This window comes from Nerophis ophidion, linkage group LG27, assembly GCF_033978795.1.
Source record: "Nerophis ophidion isolate RoL-2023_Sa linkage group LG27, RoL_Noph_v1.0, whole genome shotgun sequence".
In the NCBI taxonomy this organism is placed as follows: domain Eukaryota; kingdom Metazoa; phylum Chordata; class Actinopteri; order Syngnathiformes; family Syngnathidae; genus Nerophis; species Nerophis ophidion.
In genome coordinates this window covers 6,252,773-6,279,283 of record NC_084637.1, presented here as the reverse complement: position 1 = coordinate 6,279,283, position 26,511 = coordinate 6,252,773, and the positions used below count along the sequence as shown (strand labels likewise).

At 43.3% G+C, this 26,511-nt stretch overlaps 1 protein-coding gene across 8 annotated transcripts in view; it reads right to left on the bottom strand.

Annotated features, from left to right (window-relative positions):
* The window catches only part of LOC133544269 (nck-associated protein 5-like), a 323,916-nt gene that overhangs the window by 77,315 nt on the left and 220,090 nt on the right, over positions 1-26,511 (bottom strand). For all 8 annotated transcript variants that reach the window (XM_061889431.1, XM_061889433.1, XM_061889432.1 and 5 more), the window contains 2 exons: positions 22,012-22,102; positions 3,534-3,707 (listed from right to left, as the gene is read on the bottom strand). In XM_061889431.1, coding sequence (XP_061745415.1) covers positions 3,534-3,707; positions 22,012-22,102 — 265 coding nt within the window. The remainder of the gene's footprint in view (positions 1-3,533; positions 3,708-22,011; positions 22,103-26,511) is intronic.

Sequence of the window (26,511 nt, the reverse complement as noted above, 5' to 3'; positions counted from 1 at the left end):
TACTTGTATAGCGCTTTTCTACCTTCAAGGTACTCAAAGCGCTTTGACACTACTTCCACATTTACCCATTCACACACACATTCACACACTGATGGAGGGAGCTGCCATGCAAGGCGCCAACCAGCACCCATCAGGAGCAAGGGTGAAGCTTCTTGCTCAGGACACAACGGACTTGACGAGGTTGGTACTAGGTGGGATTTGAACCAGGGACCCTCGGGTTGCGCACGGCCACGGTCCCACTGCGCCACGCCGTCCCTAAGAAGCATTTAAGTCTCACCTTAAAACTCATCTGTATACTCTAGCCTTTAAATAGACCTCCTTTTTTGACCAGTTGATCTGCCGCTTCTTTTCTTTTTTCTCCTATGTCCCCCCTCCCTTGTGGAGGGGGTCCGGTCCGATGACCATGGATGAAGTACTGGCTGTCCAGAGTCGAGACCCAGGATGGACCGCTCGTCGGGACCCAGGATGGATCGCTCGCCTGTGTATCGGTTGGGGACATCTCTACGCTGCTGATCCGCCTCCTCTTGAGATGGTTTCCTGTGGACGGGACTCTCGCTGCTGTCTTGAATCCGCTTGAACTGAACTCTCGCGGCTGTGTTGGAGCCACTATGGATTGAACTTTCACAGTATCATGTTAGACCCGCTCGACATCCATTGCTTTCGGTCCCCTAGAGGGGGAAGGGGGGTTGCCCACATCTGAGGTCCTCTCCAAGGTTTCTCATAGTCAGCATTGTCACTGGCGTCCCACTGGATATGAATTCTCCCTGCCCACCGGGTGTGAGTTTTCCTTGCCCTTTTGTGGGTTCTTCCGAGGATGTTGTAGTCGTAATGATTTGTGCAGTCCTTTGAGACATTTGTGATTTGGGTCTACATAAATAAACATTGATTGATTGATTGATTGATTCTTTACAAGTGTACGTCGACTCTTGACCACGACCGCACATGTGATGCAACACGTTGAAAGAGGTGAACACGGCAATGAAAGGTCAACAGAGAAGCAGCGCGGCCGATAAAACTCTCCGAGGTACTACAGAGGAAAAGGTCAAGGAAACGCGAGTCATGATGTTGAACTTTGGGGTTGGGATCTAATAAGAATATCTCCTCCAATTGACGAGGGACCAGTCAGAGCACTATTGATCTCTGGGGGTTTTCAATTTGTCAGAGGCCGGCAGCGTGTTAGGAGCTGTCAGCCGGCCTGGCGCCGCTCACCTTCTGCCCTTTAGGAGGAGCTCGCCATCCCTCATCGGGAACGCTGCAGAGCGTAATTATAGCCCCGAAGATTCCGAGAGAAGAGGATAATTAAATCCCTAAAGCTTAGGAGATGAGCACAAATGTAACAAGAAACAAGTGATTCTCTCAAGAAGCACTTTAAGCACCTCTTGTAGAAGACGCTCACAAACAAGTTGCTAGACCGCGGCGTGGCTCAGGTACGAACCCCGTTTCCATTTAAGTTGGGAAATTGTGTTCGATGTAAATATAAACGGAATACAATGATTTGCAAATCCTTTCAAACCCATATTCAGTTGAATGCACCACAAAGAAAACATATTTGATGTTCACACTCAAACTTTTTTCAAATAAAAATTAACTTAGAATTTCACGGCTGCAACACGTGCCAAAGTAGTTGGGAAAGGGCATGTTCACCACCTTTTCTTTTAACAACACTCAATAAACATTTGGGAACTGAGGAAACGAATTGTTGAAGCTTTGAAAGTGGAATTATTTCCCATTTTTGTTTTATGTAGAGCTTCAGTCGTTCAACAGTCCGGGGTCTCCGCTGTCGTATTTTACGCTTCATAAAGCGCCACATATTTTCCATGGGAGACAGGTCTGGACTGCAGGCGGCCGCACTCTTTTTTCACGAAGCCACGCTGTTGTAACACGTGCTGAATGTGGCTTGGCATTGTCTTACTGAAATAAGCAGGGGCGTCCATGAAAAAGACCGCGCTTAGATGGCAGCATATGTTGTTCCAAAACCTGTATGTACCTTTCAGCATTAATGGTGCCTTCACAGATGTGTAAGTTACCCATGCCTTGGGCACTAATGCACCCCCATACCATCACAGATGCTGGCTTTTCAACTTTGCGTCGATAACAGTCTGGATGGTTCGCTTCCCCTTTGTTCCGGATGACACGATGTCGAATATTTCCAAAAACAATTTGTAATGTGGACTCCTTAGACCACAGAACACTTTTCCACTTTGCATCAGTCCATCTTAGATGATCTCGGGCCCAGAGAAGCCGGCGGTGTTTTCTGGATGTTGTTGATAAATAGCTTTCGCTTTGCATAGTAGAGCTTTAACTTGCACTTACAGATGTTGCGACAAACTGTATTTAGTGAAAGTGGTTTCCGGAAGCGTTCCTGAGCCCATGTGGTGATATCCTTTAGAGATTGATGTCGGTTTTTGACACAGTGCCGTCTGAGGGATCGAAGGTCACGGTCATTCAAAGTTGGTTTCCGGCCATGCCGCTTACGTGGAGTGATTTCTCCAGATTCTCCGAACCTTTTGATAATATTATGGACTGTAGATGTTGAAATCCCTAAATTTCTTGCAATTGCACTTTGAGAAACGTTGTTCTTAAACTGTTTGACTGTTAGCTCACGCAGTTGTGGACAAAGGGGTGTACCTCGCCCCATCCTTTCTTGTGAAAGACTGAGCATTTTTTTGGGAAGCTGTTCTTATACCCAATCCTGGCACCCACCTGTTCCCAATTAGCCAGCACACCTGTGGGATGTCTCAAATAAGTGTTTGATGAGCATTCCTCAACTTTTTCAGTATTTATTGCCACCTTTCCCAACTTCTTTGTCATGTGTTGCTGGCATCAAATTCTAAAGTTGATGATTATTCAAATATGTTATCTTTGTAGCATATTCAACTGAATATGGGTTGAAAATGCTTCGCAAATCATTGTATTCCGTTCATATTTACCATCCATCCATCCATTTTCTACCGCTTATTCCCTTTCGGGGTCGCGGGGGGCGCTGGCGCCTATCTCAGCTACAATCGGGCGGAAGGCGGGGTACACCCTGGACAAGTCGCCACCTCATCGCAGGGCCAACACAGATAGACAGACAACATTCACACTCACATTCACACACTAGGGCCAATTTAGTGTTGCCAATCAACCTATCCCCAGGTGCATGTCTTTGGAAGTGGGAGGAAGCCGGAGTACCCGGAGGGAACCCACGCATTCACGGGGAGAACATGCAAACTCCACACAGAAAGATCCCGAGCCTGGATTTTCATCGAACACAATTTCCCAACTCATATGGAAACGAGGTTTGTATATTAGTTCTATTAGCCTACTATCAAAATGACTTTGTAAGTGTTTATATTAGCTTACAACACTGCAGATAGTCATTAACCGCTAGCCGAGTTGAACAATTGTGACATTGCCAATGGGTGTGGGGCCGGTACTTTTTAGAAGGCGGTATAGTACCGAATATGATTCATTAGTACCACAGTGTACCGTCCAACCCTACCTGGGGGTATAATGTGTGAGTAAATGGGTATGTAGGTAGAGAAGTATACCTCCAGGTTCTTCAGGCGCTCCAACAAGAGCTTGGTTCTGTCATCATCCGCGTCCGCTTGGCTGACGTCGGCGTGCGGCGGCATCGCGGACCCCTGCCCAGTCTGAGTCGCCGGCAGGGGGCCGGTCTTTTCTGGGCAGTCGTGCAGCCTGTGCATTTCCTCGGAGAGTTTCTCCTGAGGCGGGGGAACGATACAAAAAAAAAAAAATAGAGCAGGTTAGAGGCGCTGGGAGACCAGGGGGAGGTTTGGCAGGGAGACGCCACGGCAGATGGGGTGTGCATGGGAAAAAATACAAAAAAAATACAGAAATCGCAGAAGAAAGAGAAAGTGAAAGACAAGATGAAAGCGGGGGGAGGGGGGGAGGGGGTGAAATGGGCAGATGGGGAGGCAGCGTCAACTAAACATCCCATAATCCCTAATCATGTATCTCTTGTTTTCCGAATTACAGCCGCGACCTTGATGGTCGGCCCTCCCGCGTTTGTCTGCCAGCCCTCTTTGATGGAGACCCAAGTCTTCCTGGCATCTCATTAACGACTCTGCTAATTGGGAAGGCTGAGGTTGGCACGGGACAACACACCAGGAGATAGGACGTCTGCAAAGTGTAAATCCAGAAGACTCCACCCAGGAAAAACTGCTCGGGAGAACCAAACATGTTTGCTCGTGTAATTAGTTTTTTTGGAATGACACCGACTCGCGTTTTGAAATCGCTATTAAAACTAATAATAGAATGTTCTGGATGGAATTGAGGCTATCGGCACTCGAGAAAGCAACAACTAGTCAAACTGTCGTTAGTTAGTTGGTGACGAACCCGAAGATGCCAAGATGGAGACAGGCATGGAGTGAGAAAACATGATTTAAGAAAAAAAGCAAACAAAAGGCGCGCACAATGGCGGAGAACAAACTTGACTATTGAAACAAAACTTGCACAAAGGCAAAGGAAAGTTGGAGCGGGCAAGGCGTGAAGGTACTGACATCTTTTATTTCAACACTATGACTAGAAGCAAACAAAAGGCGCGCACAATGGCGGAGAACAAACTTGACTATTTAAACAAAACTTGCACAAAGGCAAAGGAAAGTTGGAGCGGGCAAGGCGTGAAGGTAATGACATCTTTTATTTTAACATTATAACTAGAAGCAAACCAAAGGCGCGCAAAATGGCGGAGAACAAACTTGACTATTTAAACAAAACTTGCACAAAGGCAAAGGGAAGTTGGAGCGGGCAAGGCGTGAAGGTAATGAGATCTTTATTTTAACACTATAACTAGAAGCAAACAAAAGGCGCGCACAATGGCGGAGAACAAACGTGACTATTTAAACAAAACTTGCACAAAGGCAAAGGAAAGTTGGAGCGGGCAAGGCGTGAAGGTACTGACATCTTTTATTTTAACGCTTTAACTAGAAGCAAACAAAAGGCGCGCACAATGGCGGAGAACACACTTGACTAATGAAACAAAGCTTGCACAAAGGCAAAGGAAAGTTGGAGCGGGCAAGGCGTGAAGGTACTGACATCTTTTATTTTAACACTATAACTAGAAGCAAACAAAAGGCGCGCACAATGGCGGAGAACAAACTTGACTATTGAAACAAAACTTGCACAAAGACAAAGGAAAGTTGGAGCGGGCAAGGCGTGAAGGTAATGACATATTTTATTTTAACGCTATAACTAGAAGCAAACAAAAGGCGCGCACAATGGCGGAGAACACACTTGACTAATGAAACAAAACTTGCACAAAGGCAAAGGAAAGTTGGAGCGGGCAAGGCGTGAAGGTACTGACATCTTTTATTTCAACACTATAACTAGAAGCAAACAAAAGGCGCGCACAATGGCGGAGAACAAACTTGACTATTGAAACAAAACTTGCACAAAGGCAAAGGAAAGTTGGAGCGGGCAAGGCGTGAAGGTAATGACATCTTTTATTTTAACAATATAACTAGAAGCAAACAAAAGGCGCGCACAATGGCGGAGAACAGACTTGACTATTGAAACAAAACTTCCACAAAGGCAAAGGAAAGTTGGAGCGGGCAAGGCGTGAAGGTACTGACATCTTTTATTTTAACACTATAACTAGAAGCAAACAAAAGGCGCGCACAATGGCGGAGAACAATATTGACTATTGAAACAAAACTTGCACAAAGGCAAAGGAAAGTTGGAGCGGGCAAGGCGTGAAGGTACTGACATCTTTTATTTTAACACTATAACTAGAAGTAAACAAAAGGCGCGCACAATGGCGGAGAACACACTTGACTGATGAAACAAAACTTGCACAAAGGTAAAGGAAAGTTGAAGTGGGCAAGGCGTGAAGGTAATGACATCTTTTATTTTAACGCTATAACTAGAAGCAAACAAAAGGCGTGCACAATGGCGGAGAACACACTTGACTAATGGAACAAAACTTGCACAAAGGCAAAGGAAAGTTGGAGCGGGCAAGGCGTGAAGGTAATGACATATTTTATTTTAACACTATAACTAGAAGGAAACAAAAGGTGCGCACAATGGCGGAGAACACATTTGACTAATGAAACAAAACTTGCATAAAGGCAAAGGAAAGTTGGAGGGGGAAAGGCGTGAAGGTACTGAAATCTTTTATTTTAACGCTATAACTAGAAGCATTGATTGATTGATTGATACTTTTATTAGTAGATTGCACAGTACAGTACATATTCCGTACAATTGACCACTAAATGGTAACACCCGAATAAGTTTTTCAACTTGTTTAAGTCGGGGTCCACGTTAACCAATTCATAGTAAAGCAAGCAAAAGGCGCGCACGATGACGGAGAACAAACTTGACTGATGAAAAAAATCTTGCACAAAGGCAAAGGAAAGTTGGAGCGGGCAAGGCGGGAAGGTTCTGACATCTTTTATTTTAACACTATAACTAGAAGCAAACAAAAGGCGCGCACAATGGTGGAGAACACACTTGACTAATGAAACAAAACTTGCACAAAGGCAAAGTAAAGTTGGAGCGGGCAAGGCCTGAAGGTACTGACATCTTTTATTTTAACGCTATAACTAGAAGCAAATAAAAGGCACGCACAATGGCAGAGAACAAACTTGACTATTGAAACAAAACTTGCACAAAGGCAAAGGAAAGTTGGAGCGGGCAAGGCGTGATGGTACTGACATCTTTTATTTCAACACTATGACTAGAAGCAAACAAAAGGCGCGCACAATGGCGGAGAACAAACTTGAATATTGAAACAAAACTTGCACAAAGGCAAAGGAAAGTTGTAGCGGGCAAGGCGTGAAGGTAATGAGATCTTTATTTTAACACTATAACTAGAAGCAAACCAAAGGCGCGCACAATGGCAGAGAACAAACTTGACTATTGAAACAAAACTTGCACAAAGGCAAAGGAAAGTTGGAGCGGGCAAGGCGTGAAGGTACTGACATCTTTTATTTTAATGCTATAACTAGAAGCAAACAAAAGGCGCGCACAATGGCGGAGAACACACTTGACTAATGGAACAAAACTTGCACAAAGGCAAAGGAAAGTTGGAGCGGGCAAGGCGTGAAGGTACTGACATATTTTATTTTAATGCTATAACTAGAAGCAAACAAAAGGCGCGCACAATGGCGGAGAACACACTTGACTAATGAAACAAAACTTGCACAAAGGCAAAGGAAAGTTGGAGCGGGCAAGGCGTGAAGGTACTGACATCTTTTATTCTAACACTATAACTAGAAGCATTGATTGATTGATTGATACTTTTATTAGTAGATTGCACAGTACAGTACATATTCCGTACAATTGACCACTAAATGGTAACACCCGAATAAGTTTTTCAACTTGTTTAAGTCGGGGTCCACGTTAATCAATTCATGGTAAAGCAAACAAAAGGCGCGCACAATGGCGGAGAACAAACTTGACTGATGATAAAAAACTTGCACAAAGGCAAAGGAAAGTTGGAGCGGGCAAGGCGGGAAGGTACTGACATCTTTTATTTTAACACTATAACTACAAGCAAACAAAAGGCGCGCACAATGGCGGGGAACAAACTTGACTATTGAAACAAAACTTGCACAAAGGCAAAGGAAAGTTAGAGCGGGCAAGGCGTGAAGTTAATGACATCTTTTTTTTTAACACTATAACTAGAAGCAAACAAAAGGCGCGCACAATGGCGGAGAACACACTTGACTAATGAAACAAAACTTGCACAAAGGCAAAGGAAAGTTGGAGCGTGAAGGTAATGACATCTTATTTTAACACTATAACTATCCAATCCATCCATTTTCAACTGCTTATTCCCTTTTGGGGTTGCGGGGGGCGCTGGCGCCTATCTCAGCTACAATCGGGCGGAAGGCGGGGTGCACCCTGGAAAAGTCGCCACCTCATCGCAGGGCCAACACAGATAGACACTATAACTAGAAGCAAACAAAAGGGGCGCACAATGGCGGAGAACAAACTTGAGTATTGAAACAAAACTTGCACAAAGGCAAAGGAAAGTTGGAGCGGGCAAGGCGTGAAGGTACTGACATCTTTTATTTTAACACTATAACTAGAAGCAAACAAAAGGCGCGCACAATGGCGGAGAACACATTTGACTAATGAAACAAAACTTGCACAAAGGCAAAGGAAAGTTGGAGCGGGCAAGGCGTGAAGGTACTGATATCTTTTATTTTAACACTATAACTACAAGCAAACAAAAGGCGCGCACAATGGCGGAGAACAAACTTGACTATTGAAACAAAACTGAGCACGAAACCGTAAACATGGCATGAAGCAGAGTGGAGGTAGGGTCGCCAGGCTGACTTCCTGGCAACTTTGGCTTTAAATAATAGACATGATTAGTGACAGGTGTGCGAGTGCAAAACGTGAGACAGGTGCGTGACATGAGGACAGGTGAAAACTAATGGGTAGTCATGGAAACAAAACAGTGCAAAAACAGGAAACAATGGAGTTAAACAAAACAGAACATATCTAAACAAAACATGATCACAAGACATGACAAATTATAGATCGAATTTCCTTTACACTTATTGGGTTTTCCATCTTTTACGAGTCGGTGTAAAAAAGTGGTGTTGGCGCGGCCTTGCTTTATTGTGCTGGGCTCCAGTGTGCTCGTTGGCAGTTTGCTCGGAGAAGGCTGCTCATCAGGCGGCGTTAAAAGGCCCCCGTAATGGCGTCCGCAGAGAGAGGGGCGGGAACCTTGTCCCTCGCGCTGCCCTTTCCAGTTATTGAGTTTGTCTGCTGAAGGCACAGAAAGTGCTTGCGTAAGACCGAGCGGCTGGGGAATGGCCCACCAAGCCTCCGTGTTTGCTCTTTTTCCACAAAGTCCACAGGAGCTGCGGCGCGGAAGTTAAGACGTTTAAAGCCAACTTTCATATCAACTTCTCATATTTCATCTTTCTGCTTGCACGCGAAGTAAAGCATCTGCAGCCTTTTATTAATCATTTTGTTGTGTATGTTCAGGTCTCAGAAGCATTTCACATATACCTCACGGGATATATATTTTTTTTATATATATATAATAAAGATTTTGCACCTCAGGCCAACTACCAGACTATCCATCAAACGTGCTGCTAATCCTCAATGGAGCGCATTAGCAGTGACATTTAGCCACATGCAACCTCTTTTTTTTCTTTCCTGCCCTCGTTTTATTTGCACTCATCACTCATTTCTTGTTTTTTTGTTTTTTTGTCGCCAGTGTGTTGCACAAAAATGAAAGTATTCGCTCACTCAGAATATCATGCATGTACCAAACGTGATGCCCTTTTAATAGAATAAATAAACAAATAAACAAAGTGATAAAACTGCCGCAGTTCTGTCCGTCCTTGGTGGTCCATGGAACCCCGACGACAGTGAGAGTCCGTCACAGTGTTCTATGGGGTCCCGGTCAGGACTCTGTGCAGGCCAGTCAAGTTCACTCTGTCATCCATGTCTTTATGACCCTTGCTTTATGCACTGGTGCACCAGTCATGTTGGAAGTGGAAGGGGCCCGCTCCAAACTGTTCCCACAAGGTTGGGAGCACGGAATTGTCCAAAATGTTTAATGAAAAACAAACAAAGTGATAAAACTGCCGCAAACATGCCCGTCCTTGGTGGTCCATGGAACCCGGACGACAGTGAGAGTCCGTCACAGTGTTCTATGGGGTCCCGGTCAGGACTCTGTGCAGGCCAGTCAAGTTCACTCTGTCATCCATGTCTTTATGGCCCTTGCTTTATGCACTGGTGCACCAGTCATGTTGGAAGTGGAAGGGGCCCGCTCCAAACTGTTCCCACAAGGTTGGGAGCACGGAATTGTCCAAAATGTTTAATGAAAAACAAACAAAGTGATAAAACTGCCGCAAACATGCCCGTCCTTGGTGGTCCATGGAACCCGGACGACAGTGAGAGTCTGTCATAGTGTTCTATCAGGTTCAGGTCAGGACTCTGTGCAGGCCAGTCAAGTTCATCCACACCAGACTTTGTTATCCATGTCTTTATGGACCTTGCTTTGTGCACTGGTGCACCAGTCATGTTGGAAGAGGAAGGGGCCCGCTCCAAACTGTTCCCACAAGGTTGAGATCATGGAATTGTCCAAAATGTTTGGGTATCCTGGAGAAGTTACACGTTCCTTTCACTGAAACTAAGAAGCCGAGCCCAACTCCTGAAAAATCAACCCCACACCATATTTCCTCCTCCACCAAATGTATGGACCTTGCTTTGTGCACTGATGCACAGTCATGTTAAAAGAGGAAGGGGCCCGCTCCAAACTGTTCCCACAAGGTTGGGAGCACGAAATTGTCCAAAATGTTTAATGAAAAACAAACAAAGTGATAAAACTGCCGCAGTCACGCCCGTCCTTGGTGGTCCATGGAACCCGGACGACAGTGAGAGTCTGTCATAGTGTTCTATCGGGTTCAGGTCAGGACTCTGTGCAGGCCAGTCAAGTTCACTCTGTCATCCATATCTTTATGGACCTTGCTTTATCCATGGTTGCACAGTCATGTTGGAAGAGGAAGGGACCCGCTCTAAACTGTTCCCACAAGGTTGGGAGCATGGAATTGTCCGAAATGTTTTGCTACCTTGAGCAATTCAAAGTTATTTTCACTGGAACTAAGGGGCCAATTTGCACTCATCACTCATTTCTTGTTATTTTATTTTTGGTCGCCAGTTCGTTGCACGAAAACGAAAGCATTCGCTCACTCAGAATATCATGCATGTACCAAACGTGGTGCCCTTTTTTTCTAATCCCTTGCAAGCATTAAATGATTTCGTGCACCTGGGCACAATTATATAATCTCCTCTAAATGAATAAAAGGGGGGCAGCCGAGAACGAGTTGGAGGGACACGAGCAATGCGTGAAGAGCGGAAGCGACCAAGAGCGAGACGAAGACGAGGGCGGCTGAAAAGCAACTGGGGGAGCGAGCGGTTTGAGGGAAGAGGAGCTTAAAAGCCACCCGACCTGCACAGAAGGTTTAATGACAAATAAACAAAGTGATAAAACTGCCATGGAACCCAGACGACAGTGAGAGTCTGTCACATTGTTCTATCGGGTTCAGGTCAGGACTCTGTGCAGGCCAGTCAAGTTCATCCACACCAGACTCTGTCATCCATGTCTTTATGGACCTTGCTTTGTGCACTGGTGCACCAGTCATGTTGGAAGAGGAAAGGGCCCGCTCCAAACTGTTCCCACAAGGTTGGGATCATGGAATAGTCCAAAATGTTTGGGTATCCTGGAGCAATTAAAAGTTACTTTCACTGGAACTAAGAACCCAAACCCAACTCCTGAAAAAACAACCCCAGACCATATTTCCTCCTCCACCAAATGTATGGACCTTGCTTTGTGCACTGGTGCACAGTCATGTTGGAAGAGGAAGGGGCCCGCTCCAATCTGTTCCCACAAGGTTGGGAGCATGGAATTGTCCAAAATGTTTAATGAAAAACAAACAAAGTGATAAAACTGCCGCAAACATGCCCGTCCTTGGTGGTCCATGGAACCCCGACGACAGTGAGAGTCTGTCACAGTGTTCTATCGGGTTCAGGTCAGGACTCTGTGCAAGCCAGTCAAGTTCACTCCGTCATTCATGTCTTTATGGACCTTGTTTTATACATGGGTGCACAGTCATGTTGGAAGAGGAAGGGACCCGCTCTAAACTGCTCCCACAAGGTTGGGAGCATGGAATTGTCCGAATTGTTTTGCTACCTGGGGAAATTCAAAGTTATTTTCACTGGAACTAAGGGGGCAATTTGCACTCATCACTCATTTCTTGTTATTTTATTTTTGGTCGCCAGTTCGTTGCACGAAAACGAAAGCATTCGCTCACTCAGAATATCATGCATGTACCAAACGTGATGCCCTTTTCTTCTAATCCCTTGCAAGCATTAAATGATTTTTCGTGCACCTGGGCACAATTATATAATCTCCTCTAAATGAATGAAAGGGGGGCAGCCGAGAACGAGTTGGAGAGACGCGAGCAATGCGTGAAGAGCGGAAGCGACCAAGAGCGAGACGAAGACGAGGGCGGCTGAAAAGCAACCGGGGGAGCGAGCGGTTTGAGGGACGAGGAGCTGAAAAGCCACCCGACCTGCACAGAAGGTTTATTGACGGATAAACAAAGTGATAAAACTGCCATGGAACCCAGACGACATGGAGAGTCTGTCACATTGTTCTATCGGGTTCAGGTCAGGACTCTGTGCAGGCCAGTCAAGTTCATCCACACCAGACTTTGTTATCCATGTCTTTATGGACCTTGCTTTGTGCACTGGTGCACCAGTCATGTTGGAAGTGGAAGGGGCCCGCTCCAAAGTGTTCCCACAAGGTTGGGAGCACGGAATTGTCCAAAATGTTTAATGAAAAACAAACAAAGTGATAAAACTGCCGCAAACATGCCCGTCCTTGGTGGTCCATGGAACCCGGACGACAGTGAGAGTCTGTCATAGTATTCTATAGGGTTCAGGTCAGGACTCTGTGCAGGCCAGTCAAGTTCATCCACACCAGACTTTGTTATCCATGTCTTTATGGACCTTGCTTTGTGCACTGGTGCACCAGTCATGTTGGAAGAGGAAGGGGCCCGCTCCAAACTGTTCCCACAAGGTTGGGATCATGGAATTGTCCAAAAATGTTTGGGTATCCTGGAGCAATTAAACGTTCCTTTCACTGGAACTAAGAAGCCAAGCCCAACTCCTGAAAAAACAACCCCACACCATATTTCCTCCTCCACCAAATGTATGGACCTTGCTTTGTGCACTGATACACAGTCATGTTGGAAGAGGAAGGGGCCCGCTCCAAACTGTTCCCACAAGGTTGGGAGCATGGAATTGCCCGTCTTTGGTGGTCCATGGAACCCGGACAAGAGTAAGAGTCTTTCACAGTGTTCTATCGGGTGCAGGTCAGGACTCTGTGCAGGCCAGTCAAGTTCACTCTGTCATCCATGTCTTTACGGACGTTGCTTTGTGCACTGGTGCACAGTCATGTTGGAAGAGGAAGGGGCCCACTCTAAACTTTTCCCACAAGGTTGGGAGCATGGAATTGTCCAAAATGTTTAATGAAAAACAAACAAAGTGATAAAACCGCCGCAGTCATGCCCGGTCTTGGTGGTCCATGGAACCCGGACAACAGTGAGAGTCTGTCAGAGTGTTCTACGGGGTCCCGGTCAGGACTCTGTGCAGGCCAGTCAAGTTCACTCTGTCATCCATGTTTTTATGGACCTTGCTTTGTGCACTGGTGCACCAGTCATGTTGGAAGAGGAAGGGGCCCGCTCTAAACTGTTCCCACAAGGTTGGGAGCATGGAATTGTCCAAAATGTTTATTGAAAAACAAACAATGTGATAAAACTGCCGCAGTCATGGCCGTTCTTGGTGGTCCATGGAACCCGGACAAGAGTAAGAGTCTGTCACATTGTTCTATCGGGTTCAGGTCAGGACTCTGTGCAGGCCAGTCAAGTTCACTCTGTCATCCATGTCTTTATGGACCTTGCTTTATGCATGGGTGCACAGTCATGTTAAAAGAGGAATGGGCCCGCTCCAAACTGTTCCCACAAGGTTGGAAGCATGGAATTGTCCAACATGTTTATTGAAAAATAAACAAAGTGATAAAACTGCCATAATCACGTCCATCCTGGGTGGTCCATGGAACCCCGACGACAGTGAGAATCTGTCACATTGTTCTATCGGGTTCAGGTCAGGACTCTGTGCAGACCAGTCAAGTTTACTCTGTCATTCATGTCTTTATGGACCTTGCTTTATGCATGGGTGCACAGTCATGTTGAAAGAGGAAGGGGCCCGCTCCAAACTGTTCCCACAAGGTTGGGATCATGGAATTGTCCAAAAATGTTTCGGTATCCTGGAGCAATTAAAAGTTCCTTTCACTGGAACTAAGGGGCCAATTTGCACTCATCACTCATTTCTTGTTTTTTAGTTTGTCGCCAGTTCGTCGCACAAAAATGACAGCATTCGCTCACTCAGAATATCATGCATGTACCAAACGTGGTGCCCTTTTCTTCTAATCCCTTGCAAGCATTAAATGATTTTTCGTGCACCTGGGCACAATTATATAATCTCCTCTAAATGAATAAAAGGGGGGCAGCCGAGAACGAGTTGGAGAGACGCGAGCAATGCGTGAAGAGCGAAAGCGACCAAGAGCGAGACGAAGACGAGGGCGGCTGAAAAGCAACCGGGGGAGCGAGCGGTTTGAGGGACGAGGAGCTGAAAAGCCACCCGACCTGCACAGAAGGTTTATTGACAGATAAACAAAGTGATAAAACTGCCATGGAACCCGGACGACAGTGAGTCTGTCACATTGTTCTATCGGGTTCAGGTCAGGACTCTGTGCAGGCCAGTCAAATTCATCCACACCAGACTTTGTTATCCATGTCTTTATGGACCTTGCTTTGTGCACTGGTGCACCAGTCATGTTGGAAGAGGAAGGGGCCCGATCCAAACTGTTCCCACAAGGTTGGGAGCATGGAATTGTCCAAAATGTTTGGGTATCCTGGAGCAGTTAAACGTTCCTTTCACTGAAACTAAGAAGCCGAGCCCAACTCCTGAAAAAACAACCCCACACCATATTTCCTCCTCCACCAAATGTATGGCCCTTGCTTTGTGCACTGGTGCACAGTCATGTTGGAAGAGGAAGGGGCCCGCTCCAAACTGTTCCCACAAGGTCGGAAGCATGGAATTGTCCAACATGTTTATTGAAAAATAAACAAAGTGATAAAACTGCCGTGGTCATGCCCGTCCTGGGTGGTCCATGGAACCCCGACGACAGTGAGAATCTGTCACATTGTTCTATCGGGTTCAGGTCAGGACTCTGTGCAGGCCAGTCAAGTTCACTCTGTCATCCATGTCTTTATGGCCCTTGCTTTATGCATGGGTGCACAGTCATGTTGGAAGAGGAAGGGGCCCGCTCCAAACTGTTCCCACAAGGTTGGGATCATGGAATTGTCCAAAAATGTTTCGGCATCCTGGAGCAATTAAACGTTCCTTTCACTGGAACTAAGAAGCCAAGCCCAACTCCTGAAAAAACAACCCCACACCATATTTCCTCCTCCACCAAATGTATGAACCTTGGTTTGTGCACTGATACACAGTCATGTTGGAAGAGGAAGGGGCCCGCTCCAAACTGTTCCCACAAGGTTGGGAGCATAGAATTGCCCGTTCTTGGTGGTCCATGGAACCCGGACAAGAGTAAGAGTCTTTCACAGTGTTCTATCGGGGGCAGGTCAGGACTCTGTGCAGGCCAGTCAAGTTCACTCTGTCATCCATGTCTTTACGGACGTTGCTTTGTGCACTGGTGCACAGTCATGTTGGAAGAGGAAGGGGCCCGCTCCAAACTGCTCCCACAAGGTTGGGAGCATGGAATTGTCCAAAATGTTTAATGAAAAACAAACAAAGTGATAAAACTGCCGCAGTCATGCCCGTTCTTGGTGGTCCATGGAACCCGGACAACAGTGAGAGTCTGTCAGAGTGTTCTAAGGGGTCCCGGTCAGGACTCTGTGCAGGCCAGTCAAGTTCACTCTGTCATTCATATCTTTATGGACCTTGCTTTGTGCACTGGTGCACCATTCATGTTAAAAGAGGAAGGGGCCCGCTCCAAACTGTTCCCACAAGGTTGGGAGCATGGAATTGTCCAAAATGTTTATTGAAAAATAAACAAAGTGATAAAACTGCCGCAGTCATGCCCGTTCTTGGTGGTCCATGGAACCCGGACAAGAGTAAGAGTCTGTCACATTGTTCTATCGGGTTCAGGTCAGGACTCTGTGCAGGCCAGTCAAGTTCACTCTGTCATCCATGTCTTTACGGACGTTGCTTTGTGCACTGGTGCACAGTCATGTTGGAAGAGGAAGGGGCCCACTCTAAACTTTTCCCACAAGGTTGGGAGCATGGAATCGTCCAAAATGTTTAATGAAAAACAAACAAAGTGATAAAACTGCCGCAGTCATGCCCGTTCTTGGTGGTCCATGGAACCCGGACGACAATGAGAGTTTGTCACAGTGTTCTATGGGGTTCAGGTCAGGACTCTGTGCAGGCCAGTCAAGTTGACTATGTCATCCATGTTTTTATGGACCTTGCTTTGTGCACTGGTGCACCAGTCATGTTGGAAGTGGAAGGGGCCCGCTCCAAACTGTTCCCACAAGGTCGGAAGCATGGAATTGTCCAACATGTTTATTGAAAAATAAACAAAGTGATAAAACTGCCGCAGTCGTGTCCGTCCTTGGTGGTCCATGGAACCCGGACGACAGTGAGAGTTTGTCACAGTGTTCTATGGGGTTCAGGTCAGGACTCTGTGCAGGCCAGTCAAGTTCACTCTGTCATTCATGTCTTTATGGACCTTGCTTTATGCACTGGTGCACCAGTCATGTTGGAAGAGGAAGGGGCCCGCTCCAAACTGTTCCCACAAGGTTGGGAGCATGGAATTGTCCAAAATGTTTTGGTATCCTGGAGCAGTTAAACGTTCCTTTCACTGAAACTATGATGCCAAGCCCAACTCCTGAAAAAACAACCCCACACCATATTTCCTCCTCCACCAAATGTATGGACCTTGCTTTGTGCACTGATACACAGTCATGTTGGAAGAGGAAGGGGCCCGCTCCAAACTGTTCCCACAAGGTTGGGAGCATGGAATTGCCCGTCCTTGGTGGTCCATGGAACCCGGACAAGAGTAAGAGTCTTTCACAGTGTTCTATCGGGTGCAGGTCAGGACTCTGTGCAGGCCAGTCAAGTTCACTCTGTCATCCATGTCTTTACGGACGTTGCTTTGTGCACTGGTGCACAGTCATGTTGGAAGAGGAAGGGGCCCGCTCCAAACTGTTCCCACAAGGTTGGGAGCATGGAATTGTCCGAAATGTTTTGCTACCTGGAGCAATTCAAAGTTATTTTCACTGGAACTAAGGGGCCAATTTGCACTCATCACTCATTTCTTGTTATTTTATTTTTGGTCGCCAGTTCGTTGCACGAAAACGAAAGCATTCGCTCACTCAGAATATCATGCATGTACCAAACGTGGTGCCCTTTTCTTCTAATCCCTTGCAAGCATTAAATGATTTTTCGTGCACCTGGGCACAATTATGTAATCTCCTCTAAATGAATAAAAGGGGGGCAGCCGAGAACGAGTTGGAGAGACACGAGGAATGCGTGAAGAGCGGAAGCGACCAAGAGTGAGACGAAGACGAGGGCGGCTGAAAAGCAACCGGGGGAGCGAGCGGTTTGAGGGACGAGGAGCTGAAAAGCCACCCGACCTGCACAGAAGGTTTATTGAAAAATAAACAAAGTGATAAAACTGCCATGGAACCCGGACGACAGTGAGAGTCTGTCACATTGTTCTATCGGGTTCAGGTCAGGACTCTGTGCAGGCCAGTCAAGTTCACTCTGTCATTCATGTCTTTATGGACCTTGCTTTATGGACCTTGCTTTGTGAACTGGTGCACCAGTCATGTTGGAAGAGGAAGGGGCCCGCTCCAAACTGTTCCCACAAGGTTGGGAGCATGGAATTGTCAGAAAGGGTTTATTGAAAAATAAACAAAGTGATAAAACTGCCGCAGTCATGTCCATCCTGGGTGGTCCATGGAACCCCGACGACAGTGAGAAACTGTCACATTGTTCTATCGGGTTCAGGTCAGGACTCTGTGTAGGCCAGTCAAGTTCACTCTGTCATTCATGTCTTTATGGACCTTGCTTTATGCCAGGGGGGCACAGTCATGTTGGAAGAGGAAGGGGCCCGCTCCAAACTGTTCCCACAAGGTTGGGATCATGGAATTGTCCAAAAATGTTTCGGTATCCTGGAGCAATTAAACGTTCCTTTCACTGGAACTAAGAAGCCAAGCCCACCTCCTGAAAAAACAACCCCACACCATATTTCCTCCTCCACCAAATGTATGGACCTTGCTTTGTGCACTGATGCACAGTCATGTTGGAAGAGGAAGGGGCCCGCTCCAAACTGTTCCCACAAGGTTGGGAGCATGGAATTGCCCGTCCTTGGTGGTCCATGGAACCCGGACAAGAGTAAGAGTCTGTCACATTGTTCTATCGGGTGCAGGTCAGGACTCTGTGCAGGCCAGTCAAGTTCACTCTGTCATCCATGTCTTTACGGACGTTGCTTTGTGCACTGGTGCACAGTCATGTTGGAAGAGGAAGGGGCCCACTCTAAACTTTTCCCACAAGGTTGGGAGCATGGAATTGTCCAAAATGTTTAATGAAAAACAAACAAAGTGATAAAACTGCCGCAGTCATGCCCGTTCTTGGTGGTCCATGGAACCCGGACAACAGTGAGAGTCTGTCAGAGTGTTCTAAGGGGTCCCGGTCAGGACTCTGTGCAGGCCAGTCAAGTTCACTCTGTCATTCATGTCTTTATGGACCTTGCTTTATGCACTGGTGCACCAGTCATGTTGGAAGACTGTTCCCACAAGGTTGGGAGCATGGAATTGTCGAAAATGTGTTGGTAATTAATAGTTCCTTTCACTGGAACTAAGGGGCCATTTTGCACTCATCACTCATTTCTTGTTTTTTTGTTTGTCGCACAAAAATGAAAGCGTTCGCTCACTCAGAATATCATGCAAGTACCAAACGTGGTGCCCTTTTCTTCTAATCCCCTGCAGGCATTAAATGATTTTCCGGGCATTTGGGGCTTAGAAGGATTAATTTAGCTGCTATAAGACAGGAAGCGATAAAGAATGGTGTTCACGCAAATACACACAGCTCACAGCTGGATGCTATGTGTTGTTTTTTTTTTTTCTTAGGGGTCTGTAAAAAAAAAAAAAAGATGGGAAAACAAATCCAGGCAGGTGTGAAAACAAATCGTCAAGTGTGACCCGGAAGGTGACCCTCCTCCGCCTGGGAGACGTGCGATGGTTCTAATTCCCACTACTTCCCTGCTCCGTCCCGCCAGCCATTTCTGCAACATAACAAGGTCAGCGATGATTGTTTTTCGCCCCGCCCCCCCCAGCAGTAAACTGAAAAATATACGCCAAACTCGGGCAGCTATTCTCACGTCCTCAGATCTCATGAGTTATACAGCGGCGCCACGCGCTTTTTTCCAATGATTACGTTCACGCAAAGACTTTTCGCCGCTTCTGTTGCCAAACATTGCTCGTAACAAAACTACTCAGTTTGGTGTCATTCCCCAGAACGGCGTTACGGAACATGGAATATCATCCACTCTGAGTACCACTGCAAAACAAACCACCCCGGGGCCAAAGAAAGTTGCGAGTGCCAGATCTTTGATAAAGAAAGTGAGAGAACACTATCGCATCCTAGACAGAATTTCATAGCAAAGTATGAAAATGGCATTTGTGTGGCGTTCCCCTCATTTCCTACCGCTCTAACGATGGTAAAAGAGATTACCGTATTTCCTTGAATATATAGTATGAGCCTGCCTAGAATTACTGCCGGGTCAAACTCGTTTCGCAAAATAATTAGCCAATGCTTAGCATTACCGCCGGCTCAGGATTAACGCCGGGTCAAACTCGTTTCGCAAAATATTATTTTTTATTAGCGCAAGTCTAAAATTTCCGCCAAATCAAACACATTTCGCAAAATACTTAGCATATGCCTAGAATTTCCACAGGGTCAAACTCGTCACGTCAGGAGTGACATTTCACCTGAAGGCTGATTTCAATCATTTGAAATCGCATAAAGGGAAGAAGATTAAGAGCTATTCAGTAGGATTTAAGGTCCAAGCTATTGAATATTCTAAAAAGAACAGTAAGCAGCTATGTTTTATTAATATACCATAGCTGCGTGTGTCAAATATGAGTCATTAAATGACTCCCGCCTCCTGGTGGTAGAGGGCGCTAGTGATCCTTCTTGCGACTACTCGGCTGCAGAAGAAGTGACAACAAGCAGCAAGAGTTTATTTTTTCCTCTCGCTTGCACTTTTAACATGGAGGATTACATATCTAAAATAAAACAGTTTTCTAAACTGGACTTTTAATCGAAGCAGGAGGTGATAAAGGAAGATCTCCATCGGGACAGAGACTTTTAAAGCTGAAGAAAGATAAGAAAGACTTCTATAAACAAGTTATTGATGCTTTTGATCAGAAGGAGCTGCGCATGGACTTCATGTATAAGTAAAGGTAAGACCATAATACAGTTTTTTTTATTAAATGTGCTTTTCATGATGGTATCCTTACATCACACTCAAATTCATAAGCACAGGCCTTAATTTACCGCATGCCTTTGGTAAGCGCCGGAGTGAGAAGAGGTTTTAAAATAATTAGCGCATGCTTACTTTTACCGCATGCCTTTGGTAAACGCCCCGGCGGCAATTCAAAGAAATACAGTATGCATCCATCCATCCATCCATTATCTACCGCTTATTCCCTTTCGGGGTCGTGGGGGGCGCTGGCGCCTATCTCAGCTACAATCGGGCGGAAGGCAGGGTACACCCTGGACAAGTCACCACAGTATGCATTTCATTCCTCATTTACACTTTATTGCCAAAAGTGTTTGACCACCTGCCCTGCCATCCCATTCCTAACAATATGATGTCGGTCCATATTCTGTATATAAGTATATATATATATATCTATATATATATATGGCCCTGCAATTAGGTGGCGACTTGTCCAGGGTGTACCCCGCCTTCCGCCCGATTGTAGCTGAGATAGGCAGCAGCGCCCCACCGGGCCCCCAAAGGGAATACGCTGTAAAAAAATGGATGGATATATATATATATACACACATACAGATCATCATTGTTTTTCCATTATTTAAAAAAAAACAGTGCTGAGAGGAAGAGCATGGTAGTCATTGAATTAAAGAAAGAAATCATCAAAAACATGAGGGAGTGTGTAGCCAACTTGGTGAAGCAGTACGAGCGTATGAGAGGGAGTCTGCACCATACTGATGCAAAATGAGCGATAAGAAGAAAGGCGGCGGGATTGCTATCTCGGACGAAGGAGAGGTGGTGTAATCCCGGACATATTACTGGAAAGGAGTGCGTTTGCATGCCGGGCATCGAACTTCTGGCTGTTGCGAATCCCACCATATTATTTGCCAAGGGAGTTTACTTCTGTAATCTTCATCCCGCCTTCTGCAGACGAGGCAACAGATCAAACACCCCGATGCCTTCGTTGTCATTTCTGGTGACTTTGATCATGCTAGTTTGGACTCAAATCTAAAGAAATTTTTAAAAAAATAACAATTTCTCTTGTGGATCATTAAAGTTTGTCTAAGACAAAAAAGGGCAAAAAACGGCAAACATTTATTAATTAAAATATGGAGAAACAGCTTGAAGGAGACACCGTAGTCCTCATTTTAAGGTAAATACTCTACATTCTTGTAACATTACCTCATAAAACTACTGAAATGGTATTGTTTTTATTTCTTATCCTAAAGTTTGCTTCTTTTTTGTTACATGTTAAAAATCAGGCTGTTTTGGGTGACTCCAAGTCCGAGTCCATGGTTCTCGGGTGGAGTGCCATCTCCGGGTTGGGGTGGTGACCTTGTCCCAACACGAGGAGTTCAAGTACCTGGGATTTTTGTTCACGAGTGAGGAAAGAGTGGATCGTGATATTGACAGGCGGATTGGTACAGCGGCTTCTGTAATGCAGACGCCGTATCGATCCGTTGTGGTGAAGAAGGAGCCGAGCCGGAAGGCAAAGCTCTCAATTTATCGGTCGATCTACGTTCCCATCCTCACCCATGGTCATGAGCTTTGGGTTATGACTGAAAGGACAGGATCACAGCCACTGCTCCTCCACATGGAGAGGAGCCAGATGAGGGGGTTCGGGCATCTGGTCAGGATGCCACCCACCTTTGGGGGGTTTCGGGCACGTCCAACTGATAGGAGGCCACGAGGAAGACTAAGGACACGTTGGGAAGACTATGTCTCCCGGCTGGCCCGGGAATGCCTTGGGCTTCCCTGCTTAGGCTGCTGCCCCCGCGACCCGACCTCGGATAAGCGGAAGAAGACGGATGGATGGATGTTTTGGATGGGCCAAGTACTAATTAAAATGATTTCAATTTAGTTTGAATGGGCGACGACGATGTGATGCACAAGTGTGTTCAGTTAAGAGCTGGTCCGCCACAAATAAATGACACTTCTTAATTGTTTACTTTGTAGGCCTTCATGATGTCCGCTGTGTCAGCCGCCGTCTGCTCCACCACTCCCTGACTCTGCAGCAGCGACCGCACCGTCTCCTCCATCCTGCACACACAAGATATGGTATATATATGAATGAATGAATGAATGAATGAATGAATGCATTTATTTACTCCGACAGACAGACTTTATAGCAGCTCTTCATCACTGTTTGTAATTTAACAAACATGAGGATACGGGAGAAAAAGCAAAAATGCTTATTCATGTCCTGCTCCTAATCAGTCATACTTATATCTTGGTCTATATGTTAATGATGTATGTTGATTATATACAGTATGTTGGTTATATATGTTAATTATATATGTTGGTTTATATGTTAATTATATATGTTGGTTTAAATGTTAATTATATATGTTGGTTATATATGTTGGTTATATACTGTGGTGGCTTTACTATAAATGTTGGTTGTATATGTTAGTTATATTATGTTGGTTTATATGTTCATTAAATATGTTAGTTATATATGTGGTTTATATATGTTGGTTGTAAATGTTGGTTTGTATGTTGTTAATAAATGTTGGTTTTATATTTTGGTTGTAAATGTTGGTTGTATATGTTGGTTTGTATGTTAATTAATTATGTTGGTTATATATGTTGGTTGTATATGTTGGTTATGTATGTTGTTTATATGTGTTGGTCGTATATGTTGGTTGTATATGTTGGTTATGTATGTTGTTTATATATGTTGGTTGTATATGTTGGTTGTATTTGTTGGTTATGTATGTTGTTTATATATGTTGGTTTTATATTTTGGTTGTAAATGTTGGTTGTATATGTTGGTTATGTATGTTGTTTATATGTGTTGGTCGTATATGTTGGTTGTATATGTTGGTTATGTATGTTGTTTATAAATGTTGGTTGTATATGTTGGTTATGTATGTTGTTTATAAATGTTGGTTTTATATTTTGGTTGTAAATGTTGGTTGTATATGTTGGTTATGTATGTTGTTTATATGTGTTGGTCGTATATGTTGGTTGTATATGTTGGTTATGTATGTTGTTTATAAATGTTGGTTTTATATTTTGGTTGTAAATGTTGGTTGTATATGTTGGTTATATATGTTGGTTTATATGTTAATTAATTATGTTGGTTATATATGTTGGTTGTATATGTCTGTTATTTTTGTTGGTTGTAAATGTTGGTTGTATATGTTGGTTGTATATGTTGGTTATGTATGTTGTTTATATGTGTTGGTTGTAAATGTTGGTTGAATATGTTGGTTGTATATGTTGAACATATATAACTAACATATATAATTAACGTATACAAACAACATATATAATCATTATATATGTTGATTTTATATGTTGGTTTATATGTTAAATATATATGTTGGTTATATATGTTGTTTATATGTGTTGGTTGTAAATGTTGGTTGTATATGTTGGTTATGTATGTTGAACATATATAACCAACATATATAATTAACGTATACAAACAACATATATAATCATTATATATGTTGATTTTATATGTTGGTTTATATGTTAAATATATATGTTGGTTATATATGTTAATTCTGTCTGTTGATTATATATGTTTAACATACATAACCAGGATATGTAATTAACATATATAACCAACATATATAATTATTATATATGTTGGTTATATATGTTGGTTTATATGTTAATTATATATGTTGGTTATATATGTTAATTATATATGTTGGTTATATACTGTGGTGGCTATAGTATAAATGTTGGTTGTATATGTTAGCTATATTATGTTGGTTTATATGTTCATTAAATATGTTAATTATATATGTTGGCTATATATGTTGGTTGTATATGTTGGTTATGTATGTTGTTTATATATGTTGGTTGTATATGTTGGTTGTAAACGTCTGTTGTAAATGTTGGTTGTATATGTTGGTTATATATGTTGGTTATGTATGTTGTTTATAAATGTTGGTTTTATATTTTGGTTGTATATGTTGGTTGTATATGTTGGTTATATATGTTGGTTTATATGTTCATTAATTATGTTGGTTATATATGTTGGTTGTATATGTATGTTATTGTTGTTGGTTGTATATGTTGGTTGTATATATTGGTTGTATATGTTGGTTATGTATGTTGTTTATATATGTTGGTTTATATGTTTATTAAATATATTGGTTACATATGTTGGTTGTATAGGTCTGTTATTTTTGTTGGTTGTATATGTTGGTTATGTATGTTGGTTATATACAAACGTTTGTATGTTGGCTGTAAATGTTGGTTATATATGCTGGTTATATATGTTGGTTATATATGTTGGTTATATATGTTGGTTGTATATGTTGGTTATGTATGTTGTTTTTATATGTTGGTTGTAAATGTTGGTTATGTATGTTGTTTATAAATGTTGGTTTTATATTTTGGTTGTAAATGTTGGTTGTATATGTTGGGTATATATGTTCATTAATTATGTTGGTTATATATGTTGGTTGTAAATGTTGGTTATGTATGTTGTTTATAAATGTTGGTTGTAAATGTCTGTTGTAAATGTTGGTTGCATATGTTGGTTGTATATGTTGGTTATATACGTTGTTTATAAATGTTGGTTTTATATTTTGGTTGTAAATGTTGGTTGTATATGTTGGTTATATATGTTCATTAATTATGTTGGTTATATATGTTCATTAATTATGTTGGTTATGTATGTTGTTTATAAATGTTGGTTGTAAATGTCTGTTGTAAATGTTGGTTGCATATGTTGGTTGTATATGTTGGTTATATATGTTGTTTATAAATGTTGGTTTTATATTTTGGTTGTAAATGTTGGTTGTATATGTTGGTTTATATGTTCATTAATTATGTTGGTTGTATATGTTCATTAATTATGTTGGTTATATATGTTGGTTGTAAATGTCTGTTGTAAATGTTGGTTGTATATGTTGGTTGTATATGTTGGTTGTATATGTTGGTTATATATGTTGTTTATAAATGTTGGTTTTATATGTTGGTTGTATGTGTTGGTTTATATGTTCATTAATTATGTTGGTTATATATGTTGGTTGTAAATGTCTGTTGTAAATGTTGGTTGTATATGTTGGTTGTATATGTTGGTTTATATGTTCATTAATTATGTTGGTTATATATGTTGGTTGTATATGTATGTTATTTTTGTTGGTTGTATATGTTGGTTGTATATATTGGTTGTATATGTTGGTTATGTATGTTGGTTATATATGTTGGTTTATATGTTTATTAAATATATTGGTTACATATGTTGGTTGTATAGGTCTGTTATTTTTGTTGGTTGTATATGTTGGTTATGTATGTTGATTATATACAAACGTTTGTATGTTGGCTGTAAATGTTGGTTATATATGCTGGTTATATATGTTGGTTATATATGTTGGTTTATATGTTCATTAAATATGTTGATTATATATGTTGGTTGTATAGTCAAGTTTCAACAGCAGATTTGATGGATGCATGACAATTTCAAAACAAGTATAACATATGATAATGGGTGATGATATCAAGTCAGTATTTATACACCAATATGGATATATTTAGTTTGATTTATTGATATTTTTTTAACTTTATAGATGGATTAAAATTCCGGCAGCAGTGTACAGAATTGAGATCGACTTTACAAAGTAAAAAGTAAATAATGGGGGTATAAATGGAAACAAAATTAAAAAAAATATATTACCATAAGAATAAAAATAAAAAGCAACAATGAGAATAAAAATAACAGTAAAATAAGAAAAAAAAAAAAAAACAGAAACTAGGCAGTAGTGATCATGCTATGAAAAAGTATTGCATTGTTATTGTTTTGCATCCCCTGTCATCCTAGTACCCCCCAAACGTTTTTTTTTTGTTTTTATATGTTGTCATTTAATGTCCACATGATGACCCAGTTTAAGTTTGATTATAATCCATTTGGAGTTTTGAGGTTGGACTGTCCAGATAATCCCGCACAGACCGAAAGTGTTCCCCGTATAATATCATCAAAAGGTTGTCGTCTTGAATCCCTTTAAAAAGGCGACGTTCGTGTCGCCTCGGATCGTGTCCGAGGCGCGGTTTTCGTCGATTATTCCAGGCAAGCGGCGTCTGGGATTAAGACGGACTTACAAATTGTGCTTTGCAAGAAAATGCGCGCATTCAGACGGGGGGGGGGGGGGGGGGGGGGGGGAGACCACGTGCGTGCGCGGCGACAGCTTGGATCAAGTGCAATCACAGCGGCGAGCGCCGACGGAGTGACTTTGACCTTCAGGGCTCGGTCTCCTCAAAACAATCAACTGGCCAACATGCAGTCTGCATGCAAAGCAGGCGTGGAGGAGAGTGAGGTAATATTCTCTTCTATATGTGCATCTGAGTAACATGTCCTTGGCCGCGTGAACTTTCACCCCGCAGGCCTTCGCCTTCCAGGAGGCGACATAAGCTGTTTTAGTTGACATGGCGATGGCAACGTTGCACGCCAACTGAGGCAGCTGCTGAGAATAAAAAGTCACACA